The sequence below is a fragment of the Silurus aristotelis genome (assembly GCF_946808225.1).
Source record: "Silurus aristotelis genome assembly, chromosome: 6".
Taxonomy (NCBI): Eukaryota; Metazoa; Chordata; class Actinopteri; order Siluriformes; family Siluridae; genus Silurus; species Silurus aristotelis.
Genome location: NC_139579.1, coordinates 2,228,305 through 2,241,238, shown reverse-complemented (window position 1 = coordinate 2,241,238; position 12,934 = coordinate 2,228,305). Strand labels below are relative to the sequence as shown.

Here is a 12,934-nt window from a genome sequence, read left to right as displayed (position 1 = left end):
CAGCACTCGGGCCGTGTGTGTTTAAGTGCAGCATTTTCAGGAGCGACAGCGTGAGCACGCGAATTCTCACGGGCTCGGTTTTATTTTCATCTCGCCGCCATCATTAGCGAATCAAAGCCTGCGGTATGTCGAGGCTTTGGTTAAAAGCAGCATTTTTTACTTTCATCTCTGCGGCGTAGAGGCCTGAGTTAGTCACGCTGTGAGCGTGCTCTCATCTCGCTTTCCGCTGTGTTTGATAAACGACACAACTCCCGAACCAGACAAGTGTTTGTTTTGCTTTCGGGAGTTACACCCCTTCCTCTGGGAGAAGGCACCTGCCATGTTCGTGCCACACTTTACACACACACACACACACACACACACACACACAAAAACACACACGCAAGGCATTTAGCTGACAAACACACAATAAACATTTTAATGACTGGGCCCTGTGTCCCGTCTGCCAAATACCCTGGCCTTACGCCCTGCACATCTGGACAACTCTGGATTTTTTTATTTATTTTTTTTCTCTTACAACGTTCGCAAATCTAAAGCGATAAAAGAAGAAGAAAAGCTTGCATCCTGATGCAACACTATACAGCTCAAAAGTCTGCGTACACCCGACTGTAAGACCGGTACTGTATATGGACCTGTTTTAAACATCCACATTTAGTCCTATTTGCTGTTATAATAACCTCCATTCTTCTGGAAAGACGTTGCTCTAGATTTTGTGGAGGTTTATGACATTTCATTGAGCCACAAGGTTGTAAAGTCAGGTGCTGATGTAGGAAATAAGGAGGCCTGGGGTGCAGGAGAGCAGGAAAAAACAAACAGACAGACAGACAGACAGACAGACAGACAGACAGATACCATAACGCTAGCATCTATTTTTAAACCTGTCCCACTTTGACTTGAACGGCACTCGTATAATTGTGCTAATATTTCCAGGGCCAACAAGGTGGCGCTGTTGGGCCCTTGAGCAACTGTCTCCTGCAGTGTGTGTCTGAATACTTTTGCCCTTAACCCTTTTCTCTTTCTTGAAGATGAAATCAAATTGTGTCTCAAGACAAAAATGCATTCTTTCAAGAAAATCCTCAGTCCTTAACAATGACAAAGTGCCGACACTCGAGACGCCTTCCGTATCCGTTACATAAACAAGTCTTTTCGGTCACACATCTGGCTTTTGTGAGATAACATCTGTCTGTTATGTGGCTTCTTTTACTCGGTGAGTAAAAGATTCTCATTTTGTACATCAGGATTATGCAACTTAAGTGTTCGCTGTGAACTATGCCCCAGGCATGCTAACAAATCCTGAAGCATGAGCCTGTATGTGTGTGTGTGTGTGTGTGTGTGGGTGGGATGTCAGTGTAGCTGTCAATCTTTCTCCTCGGCCACACCTTTACTCTGTGTGCACACCTGTACCCCGTATGAGCTCATGTCTGGAGTTTATTCTACTGGGTTTTTCCCTACTGCTGTCTCGCTTATCACTCCATTCGTACTCCAAGCTCCTTTTTCACACACACACACACACACACACACACACACACACACACACACACACACACACACACACACAGACACACACAAACTGGATTCCCGTGCTCGCTCTCAGGCGTGGCCGAGCACAGCATAGCGCACATTCCTCGGCGCAGAACGGAATGCACTCGTCTTTCCAAAAACCACAATCATCCGTTCATGAACGGACACGGAGAGAGACAACCAAAGAGCTGTGGCTGCGAATTAGATCTGCAAGGTCGTTTAGGTCTAACCAGGGCAGGGGCCGGGGCAGGGGGGCAGGGGCATGGGGGCAGGGGGGCAGGGGCAGGGGCAGGGACAGGGGCCAGAGCCAGGGCCAGGAAAGGAGCAGGGGCAGGGGCCTGGAAAGGGGCAGGGGCAGGGGCCAGAGCCAGGGCCAGGAAAGGAGCAGGGGCAGGGGCCTGGAAAGGGGCAGGGGCAGGGGCCAGAGCCAGGGCCAGGAAAGGAGCAGGGGCAGGGGCCTGGAAAGGGGCAGGGGCAGGGGCCAGAGCCAGGGCCAGGAAAGGAGCAGGGGCCAGGAAAGGGGCAGGGGCCAGGAAAGGGGCAGGGGCAGGAGCAGCTGTCACAGTATTAAAACTGACATGCTCTGTTTATATTAAGTGTGGAATTTTAAATTCTGAAGATTAAAGGTTATATGGGAACATAACGGGGCAGTCATTAGGGGTAAAGCCAGAACTTTTACAACGGGGTGGCCAAGTGAGTCCCAGGGAGTTTACTGGAGTGGCAGTCCACTGTGGGGCAAAAAACTAATCCATTCTCTATACATAAAATTAGCATCCTCATTTGACGTTAAATGCTAAGCAACTAGCATTTAATTTTTTTTACATTAAAATGAAGGCTACTACTAAAACTGTTACTACTATTAGTACTAGTAACACTACTACTCCGGGAATTATCACTACTACTACTAACAATAATAATACTGCTACTATTGTTACTACCTACTAGTATGAATAATAACAATACTACTCCTATTAGTATTTACTACTATTATTACTAGTAACACTGCTAATATTCCTTCTAGTATCACTACTACTACTACGAGTAATAATATTGCTAGTACGACTTCTACTTTTACTAGTATGATCAATATTACTACCACTACTGTCACTAGTAATCCTGCTAATACTGTTACTACTCCTAATTTCATGATCAATACCAGAGGAGGAAGTAATGAAGTATAAATACTGTACTGAAGTAGATTTTTCCGGTATCAGTTCTTCACTTCACTGTTTATTTTTCTGACTTTTTACTGTTAATCATTACATTTTTTACACAAATATCTGTACTATTTAATTCTTACATTTTCAAAACAGACTCGTTACTTTGGTTTGGGTGAAAAGTCAATATTTCAGCCCATTAACCTGTTTCTTGCGGCTTTTTCGATTTACCGCCGGCGTATCATTTCCTGGCTCTCACACACCACAGACGTAGACCAGCTTACGAAGATAACAATGAGCAAAACAGAAGGCAACAAGGAGTCTGGAGGAAACATGAGTGAGAACAGACCCATTCCTGATCATCATCATCTTCTTTTCTCTGCTTGTGTTCTGGTGGATCTTCAGCCTGGACACATTCATTAGAGAACAAAATCTTAAATTCTTTTGTATTAATGTATTAATATGACGTGAGGTCCAGTTACCAGTGTGACACGTAAGCAGGTAGTAATAATGACTACTTTTTACTGAAGTACAAGTCAGAGCCCAAACTTTTTTACTTTTATTAAGTCAAGGACGTGTGTACTTTTGCTACAACACTGCTATTACTACTAGCATGATCAATACAATCACTACTACTGTTTATAAACTTCCTTTTGGATTCTCCCATTAGGGGGCGCCACAGCGGATCATCCGCATGTTTGATTTGGTCCATGTTTTTACGCTGGATCCCCTTCCTAACGCAACCCTCCCCATTTATCCGGGCTTGGGACCGGCACTAAGAGTGGCTGGGGTTGGTTCCCTGACCGGGGATCGAACCCTGACCGCAGCGGTGAGAGCGCCGCATCCTAACCACTAGACCACCAGGGAACCACTACTATTGTTTATATACTTGCTAATATTATCACTAATACTACTCCTACTAGTTTCACTACTACCATTCTTCTAATACTGCTACTGCTCTTAGTAATACTACAACTCTCATTAGCATTAGCATTACTACTAAACTACTAGTGATACTGCTACTATCCACATGACCACTACTGCTACCACTTTTAATATTACTACTCCTACTATTACTGCTGCTGCTTATTTATTATGTCTTGGGTCTGAAGGTTTGCGGTAGCTGCCTCGCCTTCCAGGATTTACACAAGTATGACTACTTTGGTTAAAAGGTTGAATTCAGAGTGTAAAAAAAAAGCAAAGTTGGCAGGACAGGAGGCGAAGGCGGTACAATGAGGAACGAGTGAAAAGGGGAACTTAGAAGAGTAAATGGTGCAGTGCCAGAAATAAGCAAGTTGTTCCTTCTCTCTCGACCAAAATCCCCGTCTTGGACCCCCCTCCCCCCCACCTTCCTCCGTAAAGTGTTAGTCACAGATCTTCAGTGGGTGAGTAAGTCTTCCATCTTCAGCCACCCCAGCAAGTGGCCTCACAAACACGCTACTGTGAAAGCAGGATGGATGGATGGAGCATTCTAACCCCCCTGCTGATCGGTGGCAGGGTGAATGTAGATGGAGCATTAAAACCCCCCTGCTTTAGAGATGAGGAGGTGGGCGAAGCATTATAAACGGCCTAGTGAAGGGGTAACGGGGCATTATAAATACTTTGGTGAGGTGGGTGAGGTACAACGACCTGGGCTAATGAGATGAGCTTTATTCTTGTTGAGAAGTAGTTGAGTCACGGCCGAGCGGTGAGAGGGGTGGAGATGGTGGATAAAGGAGTACTGGATGGAGTATTATACCCCTGAGCTGATGGATGACTTGAAAAGGTCTAAGCTCAATAAATCCCCATTAATTGGTGAATGGACAGTAGAATGAAACCCCTTTGGTATGTTGTGATAGTAAAATAATCGCCAGTGAACCAGTTGTTACTATAGAAACTGTAAACCTCACACGGAGGTACACGATGGGGAGGTGCTGGAAGGACATTGTAACGTCTCCTGAGATCTCAGATGGAATCATCAATATCGGAAAATCGGTTACACATCGTTTACGCATATTAATGAGGTATTAATGCCCAGTATTTTTTTATTTGTATATTATTTTGATTCATGTTCTAATAGTGACGACGTCTGCAGATCAATATCATATAACTTTACTGTTTCGGCCCAAAAAGTTCAAACGATTGTGAGTAATTTGAGTATTTTAGTGAAAATGAGGAAGCGACCTTTTTTTTTTTTTTTTTTTTTTCTGCGTTAACGGTTAAAGTCTTGCAAAATGATCGTGTTAAGTATGAAATGGAACAAAGTTCCACCTGAGAATATTATCAGCATGGGGTTTTTAGGGGGTTATTATTTGGAAAGCAAATTAATTTTTGTAACCATCTGGTATTCTGGCATGTTTTTTATCTATTTACATATAAATTATGAATGTAGAATATATATATATATATATGTTTACATGATAAACAAATCACACTGCGAAATCTAGTGGAGCATCTTCCCAGAAGAGCGGAAGGAATTATAAGAGCAATATATATATAAATGAAAGAGAAGAAGACAGAAGAGATAAAAGATGAGAGGCTGAGATACGGTCTTCAGGTTTAAGACGTACAAGTACAAACAGAGGGAGAGAAGAAAAGCAAAACAACTAAAGAGCAAAGCTCAAGGACAAATATGGCAATAAGTTCAGGTTCGTCTGCAGCCGGATGGGAGGGACAGGAAGTCCTAGTGACGAGAAGGTGTGCACTCAGCCAGGTGAGGTGGAGAGATAGAGCAGGGGAGAGAGAGAGAGAGAGAGAGAGAGAGAGAGAGAGAGAGAGAGAGAGAGAGAGAGAGAGAGAGAGAGAGAGAGAGAGAGAGAGAAAAGAGGGTGGGGTTCAGCAGGAAACAAGACTACTCTGGTTTATTTAGGTGACATAAGAGGAAGAGATATAGAGAGAGAGAGAGAGAGAGAGAGAGAGAGAGAGAGAGAGAGAGAGAGAGAGAGAGAGAGAGAGAGAGAGAGAGAGAGAGAGAGAGAGAGAGAGAGAGAGAGAGAGAGAGAGAGAGAGAGAGAAGTTATTCTGAGGAAGTCCTTCACACACGGTGCTGAGATTTGTCATCGTTGCCAGTTCCTGACAGTTTAGTGTTGAAAGCTGTTTATAGAAATGTAAACGGGATGAGAAGGAGTGGGCACAAAGCTCTAAAAATAAGAAGACGTCAGGGTAAAGGACACTCACGAGTCAGTGACTTAAAGAGTCAGTTGTATTAGGATTTGATCTTATTTATTCGTTCGTTACATCATTACTCTTTATTCCTCAGTGGGTCTGTAAAGCCGGACCCTGATTCACACATGGTGGTCTGTAATTGTGTAATTCTTGAATGAAGAATATATTTGGGAAATAATATGTATAAATGTTTATTCATAAATTTTGGCAGGAATCTAATAAAAATGTCATTCAAATGGCCTCAGGGACACTCGGAAAAAAGAATAATGTTTTTGTCCACTTTACCGTTTTATTATTATAATTTTTTTTTGTAACAGTTCAACAGTAAATCTGTACTGAAGCAACTATTTATTTCATTTAAACCATCCATAAGATCCTGGATCTAAAAACCAGTTGCACAAAACACCATGAAGTAAATGATATTTTTCATTTCCCTTGAAATATCTTCACATTTCAGCTTGCTGCACCAGAAACCCAAACAAGAATCCCGTTTATCTTCTGTGATTGATCAGATTTTCCTGTAAGAACCTCCTCAGGAACTGTTGAAGCCTACATTTAAATTCATTATAATATTATTTATATAAGTTTGAGGAGACTATGGAGCTTGGCTGAGGTTTTGTAGGTGCTTGAAGGAGAAGATGTTCCTAGATGATGGGAAGGTACTGAGAGAGTACAGATGTGTGTGTAGATGCTGCTGATGGAGCTGTGAGATGAGCTTGATCATGTTCACAGTGTATAATCATGCCCTCTGTTGTTTTTTTTTGGTTGTGTTTTGTTTTTTAAATAAAGTTTAATGTGTTTGACTCTGATGCTTGTGTTTAATCATTGTTCCTCACTCAAACACCAGCTAATTTACTGATCTGGTTTGGTTTTGAGACACTGCAGTTTGAAGTCTGGACAATCGATGTTAGGGGGAATATTTTGTGAAACAGTGACATCTAGCGGTCATGATGAAAAGTGTTGTTTATTTACATGTGTATGGTTTCCAGGCAACTCAAGTATTATTTTAACCACACATTTTTTGAATTATATTTTAGAATATGTTGATAATAAGTTGATGAGGATGATGAATGATGATGATGATGGCATGGAAAACAAATACATTGACAACGATGATGACAGGACAATAAAGACGATGAAGAAGACGACAATGATGAAAACAACACAAATAATGATGATGATGATGATGATGATGATTATGATGATAATGCTGATGCCACAGAAAGCAAAGATGCCCACAATCGTGATGACAACGATAACGATGCTGACGATGAAATCACCATGGTGATGACGACGACGATGATGATGATGATGTCCATGATGTCTGAACGATGAGTGAACGTTATGACATCATTCGAAAACATAAAAAAAAGACACGAAACAAAATATGAAGCAGATCTTCTTTTCTTTTTTAATGGAGACCACTCTAAACATGGTTCCACATCAGTCCCATGAAGTTATTAAGCGACTCAAGAACTTTGAGGATGGATTTGGAGTGTGATTAACATCTACAGTCTGCTACAATGGGCTCAGGACCACAGTTTGCATAAACAGTTCTGCATTTAAACGCTGAACAGTCACCAGATCCTATCAAGGGTTCTTCCTCACACCATCTCAGGAGGTTTTCTTGCCATATCTCTTGTTTATTAGGGATAAACTTAGAAGGAACAGAATTATGGGCACTAAACGTATACATTTCAAGCTGCTTTTCTTTTGTTTAAATCACTATACGAATTGAAAACGATTTTGGAAATGTAATGAAAGAAGATCAGGTGCTGAGGATGAGGATGGGTTTGAGTCTGGTTCCTCTTACGGTTTCTTTGTCCACATCAGGGAGTTTTTAATTGCACATCATGGAAAAACTTATAGTTATAAATAACTGAATATCCAAAGAAAATCTTCCTGAGAGAAAAAAAAAATGAGAAAGAAACCTTGAGAGACTCCAGAGGGAACTCATCCTCATCCTCATCCTCATCACCAGAATGTCAACACAACTTTGTTCCTTATACGAAGGCGCATGCGTGGTCAGCGCATGCGCAGTAACGCTGATGAGGTCATCGCGGAGCGTCACTCAGCAACAGTTTGAGTGTGAGTGAGTTCCTGCTGGAGCTCCGTCCGCTTCTCCCTCCGCCAGCATGAGCGTGGACAAGGCCGAGCTGTGTGACTCTTTACTCAGCTGGGTGAGTGACCACGTCCACGCCGATCCAACCCACCCCTGTCTCAGGTCCAACTCCACGGGCCCTGTCCTCCTGACTCACCGCCTCTGACTAGCATGCTAGCACACCTTCAACAAACAGAGTTTCTCCGTGTTTACCTGGGGTTTTTTTAGGACTTTATTTAATTAGTTGCCGGTTTAAACGTTTTATTTAAAAGGTTTGTGGACTTTATTGTGTGTTCCAGTGGATCAAAAAGTGCTTTAGAAGTATGCAAGCGTCATTCCTGCAGTGTAACAGGTGCAAAAACTGGGCACTTCCGGTTTTCGTGTGCACGTGACTAATCATAATAAAAAATATTTCATATTAATAATGATTTAATTTCATTTGCGTATTAAAAAAAAGGCATAAAAACAAGCAACATGATAATAGTTTGGAATATTTAAAGTCCCAATGAAAAAAAAAAAATTAATTGGACAGCAATACCGCGCTCCGACGGTGGGGGGCGGAATTTCAGATCGTGGATTGTGCGCCGACGATCATCATGCACGAGTTGCCGAACTGTTTTGACGTTTTTGCAGGTTTCGCCTTTTTTGGTGACGTTTTTCCGCAGTTAAATCTCGCATGCCCCTAGAAACACCTCGGACGACTCGTCTCGGCATCGGCGTACGTCAGACGCACGTCGTGTCAAACGTTTTTCACGCAGAATTTCACGTTTTCTCTTTGTTCCAACTTGCTGTCCGTGATGAAATCGTGATGGACGTGGTAACGCACGTGGTCAGAACAGGACGAGTTACATCCGTTAGTCTCGAAACCTTTTTAATATCAACAATCTTCTACATTCAGGACCACAGATTGAGGTTGCATGAGCAGATCTGCAATTCTGTAGAAAAACATTCTGTTATGAGGATGGGTTCTCCTTTTGAGGCCGGTTCCTCTCAAGGTTTCTTCCTCGGTGAGTTTTTCCTCACCACAGTTATACTTTAATCACTAAACTCTTTATAAAAGCTCCATCGTGACTGTCCGTTTGGTTTTGAGTAACGTGAAGATGTGAACGAGACGCGATTGCTTTAAAGATTAAAACCTTCCACAGGATCGAATGCGTCCAAAGTCTCGTGTTAAGACAGAAAAAAAACAAAACTGTTGCATAATTGAGCAAAGGCCACTTTCAGGCATCTCCAGGAACCTGACACATCACACCAAAGCTATGGAGAGTTGGTAGGCTTGTTCTTGTCATGTTCTACCACACACACTGGTAAAATCTGGTTCATTTTTATTGAGCATTAATACAGACGTGTAGCGAGACGCGATTTACACACTTGTACACTTGTGAGCTCCGTGAATGTCCATGAAAAATAAGATCACAGGAAGTGTGTGGCTGAGAACTCTCCTGGCATCAGGTGGCCTTTTGGAAGTTCTCCATCAGCTGTATTTTAAAACATCTAGATGAGAAACACGGCTGATTTGTGTTAACACGTTCGGCATTTTGTGTGTTTTTCTTTTTTTTCCATCTCACAGCTGCGGACGTTTCAGGTGCCGTCATGTACGAGTAAACAAGACCTCACCAGCGGAGTGGCCATCGCTCACGTGCTGCACAAAATGTAAACGTGTGTGTGTGTGTGTGTGTGTGTGTGTGTGAACTGAAAATTTTATATATATATATATAATTATTATTTTTTATTAAAAAAAAAATTTTAATACGTGTTTTCACATTTATAATTTTTTTTATATTTAATTTGTGACATTTAAAAACAATACTTTCATTTTTCATTTAAGAACAATTTAATGTTTTATTTAGCTTAATTATTTAATTCCTTTTTTTAAATTTTTTTACAAATAATTTTTTATTTATTTATTTTCTTTTAATACGTGTTTCCACGTATCCTGTTTTTATATAAAATTTAATGTGATGTTTAAAAATATTATAAAAATTTTTAAAGAACCATTTAATGGTTTTTTTTTTTTTTTTAGATTAATTAATGATTTTATAAAAGATTTTTATAAATTTTTTATAATTTTTTCTTTTTTTTTCTTTTAACACGTGTTTCACATATCTTTGTTTTTATATTAGATTTAATGTGTGATGTTTAAAAATATTTTTAAAGAACCGTTTAATGTTTTGTTTAGATTAATTCATGATTTATTTAATTATATTATTTATTTTTTTATTATTATTTATTTATTTTTTATATAATTTGTGCATGAAAGGCTTAAAAGAATATCAGAAGTTTGTTTAGGTGGCAGTTTTGCAGCTTGCCGTGTTCACGTTCACACAAACGTCCTCTCTCCACGTTTCCAGAGACCCGTCCTGGTTTAATGAGGCGTGGCTGGGGAGGATAAAGGAGGAAACCGGAGACAACTGGAGGATCAAGGTCTTTATATTCCCAGTTCTCTCCTTCTCTAAACAGCGACTGTCCAGGAAACGTGTGAATGCGTGAATCAGTGTGTTGTTGTTTATTGTACACTATATGGACAAACGTTTGTGGACGCCTGATTGGTTTGTGCTTCTTTCTCAACATCCTGTTCCACATTTAGTCTCTGTTAGAATAAGCTCCACTCTCCTGGGCAGATGTTGCACTAGATATTTTGTGGATATTCTCCATAGCAGAAGATCTTTCACACACATATGGCTGTAAAAGTCAGGTGTCCCAATACTTTTGTTGGAGTTTTGTGTGTGTGTGTGTGTGTGTGTGTGTGTATATACATCAGTGTAACGTTCTTGTAAATGTGCATTTTTCAGGTCAGCAACCTCAAGAAGATCCTCCAGAGCATGCTGGAATATTACCATGATGTGAGTAGAGCGAGCGACGTGCAGCTTTTCTGTTATGATTCAGCAGACTGGTGAAATGTTTACACTCAGTGACTGCTCCATGATCATCTCTTGCTCTCTCTTTCTCTCTCTCTGTCTCTCTCTCTCTCTCTCTCCTGTCTCTCTCCATCCTGTCTCTCTCCATCCTGTCTCTCTCCCTTCTATCTCTCTCTCTGTCTCTCTCTCTCTTTCTCTCCCTTCTATCTCTCTCTGTCTCTCTCTCTCTCTGTCTCTCTTTCTCTCTCTCTCCTGTCTCTCCCTTCTATCTGTCTCTCTCCCTTCTATCTCTCTCCCTCCTGTCTCTCTCTCTCCTATCTCCCTTTCTCTCCTGTCTTTCTCTCCTCTATCTCTCTCTCCTGTCTCTCTCTCCTCTGTCTCTCTTTCTCTCCTGCTTCTCTCTTCCTCTGTCTCCTGCCTGTCTCTTTCTCTTTTTCCTGTCTCTTTCTCTCCTGTCTTTCTCCCTCCTATCACTCTTTCTGTATTTTCTGTCTCTCTTTCCCTCTCTTTCTCAGGTGCTGGGTCAGCAGGTAGCGGATGAACATGTTCCAGACGTTCCTCTGATCGGGGAGACGGGGGACGTGTTTGAGTTGGGTCGGCTGGTGCAGTTGGTTTTAGGCTGCGCTGTCAGCTGCGAGAAGAAGCAAGGTACAGTATCCACAATTCCATCAGCGTTCTCCAGGAGCACACGTTCTCACACGTTCACACACGACACATTCATTTCCTACAACTGACTTGTGTAGAAACCGCTTCAGGGTGTTCATTCTGCACTGATGTGTCTTTCTGCAGAACACATTCAGCAGATCATGACGCTCGAGGAGTCGGTCCAGCACGTCGTCATGACCGCCATCCAAGAGGTACAACATCATTGTTCAGCCATTATGTCTTTTTATCCAAAGTTCTGTATAATATGGCTGATCCTGGAACTTTCAAAAGTGTTGGGACACCTGACTTTTCTTCACCCACATGTTCTTTCACAAATTTGGAGACACACAATTGTAGAGAACATCTGTGGAGGCAGCAGCATGAACATTTTCCCTTTAAACTAGGAGACCCAAACCTGTTCCAGCCCTGCGCACAAAACCAGCTCCATGAAGATCCACTTTCCATGGGTTGGAAGTGTGTGGAGGATCTCCTGCTATAGAGCTCCAACCCTGTAGAACACCTACTGACCTTCTCACCTCACCTACATCAGCACCTGACTTTACTAACACCCTTGTAGATGAATGAAATCTCTCACACATCTCCACAAAAGCTAGTGGAACATCTTCCCAGAATAGAGAATCTTATGATAAGAGCAAATACATCTTTTTTTTTTTTTTATGCTGCTCTCGTGCAGTTTAGATGTTTGGAACTCCATTCAGGTTTCTCACATGCTTCAGAGCAGCGAACCTGCAGGATGAACCTCTATTGAGTCACTTATTATTTACATCAGAGATCTTAAACATGCGACTGGTGTGATGGTGGAAACCATCTGCCTTATCAAGGGTTGTTCTTTATATATGTATATATATATGTTTGTGTGTGTGTGTGTGTGTGTGTGTGTGTGGTTGGATGTTTGTTCTCAAGCTGCTTACCAAAGAGCCTGTGGAATCAGGAAGCACAGACACATACGGAGAATTTGATTATCAGGTGAGTACGTCGCTCGTTCGAAAGTCCTCCAATTAAAACCCGCTAGACTAGCGCTAGCAAGTTAGCACACGTCACAGAGCTAAAGGCTAACGTAGCATGGTGAACCGATTTATGTACTTATTTGTAACAGTTTATGACTGAACAAACCACTTTCGGTTGCTGTTTACACTTCTGAGGAAGGCACTGTTTGCCCTCTTACACATACTGAAGCTCACAGTCTCCTGTGATTGGTTAGTAATTGGAAGAGTATACCTCGCCCAATCAGAGCGCACCATCACCGTTTTTAATTATTACATCCTGGAATTTAAATTCATGTATTTCAGAAACGAGATGAGAGGTGCGTATACATCTAGACTTTGCTTTGCGTTACTTTACTGACACTCTATCGCTTTTTTTTTGTTTGTTTTTTTTGTAGTCGAGGAAGTATTATTTCCTGAGCGAGGAGCTGGATGAGAAGGACGACGCATCTCAGCGCTGCAGAGAGCTCCAGCAGCAGGTGTGTGTGTGTGTGTGTGTGTGTG

General features: G+C 41.7%; 1 protein-coding gene across 2 annotated transcripts in view; it reads left to right on the top strand.

Annotated features, from left to right (window-relative positions):
• Positions 1–7,842: 7,842 nt before the first annotated feature.
• hook2 (hook microtubule-tethering protein 2) overlaps positions 7,843–12,934 on the top strand; it is a 16,725-nt gene continuing 11,633 nt past the window's right edge. Inside the window, exons 1-8 of one of the 2 annotated variants that reach the window (XR_014534161.1) lie at positions 7,843–8,002; positions 9,494–9,576; positions 10,275–10,347; positions 10,716–10,766; positions 11,297–11,429; positions 11,571–11,638; positions 12,351–12,413; positions 12,829–12,909. Coding sequence is in view for 1 of the 2 variants with exons in the window: in XM_083545031.1 (XP_083401157.1) it covers positions 7,958–8,002; positions 9,494–9,576; positions 10,275–10,347; positions 10,716–10,766; positions 11,297–11,429; positions 11,571–11,638; positions 12,351–12,413; positions 12,829–12,909 (597 nt within the window). In the remaining variant the exon portion in view is untranslated. The remainder of the gene's footprint in view (positions 8,003–9,493; positions 9,577–10,274; positions 10,348–10,715; positions 10,767–11,296; positions 11,430–11,570; positions 11,639–12,350; positions 12,414–12,828; positions 12,910–12,934) is intronic. The other variant, XM_083545031.1, reaches the window with a different exon arrangement.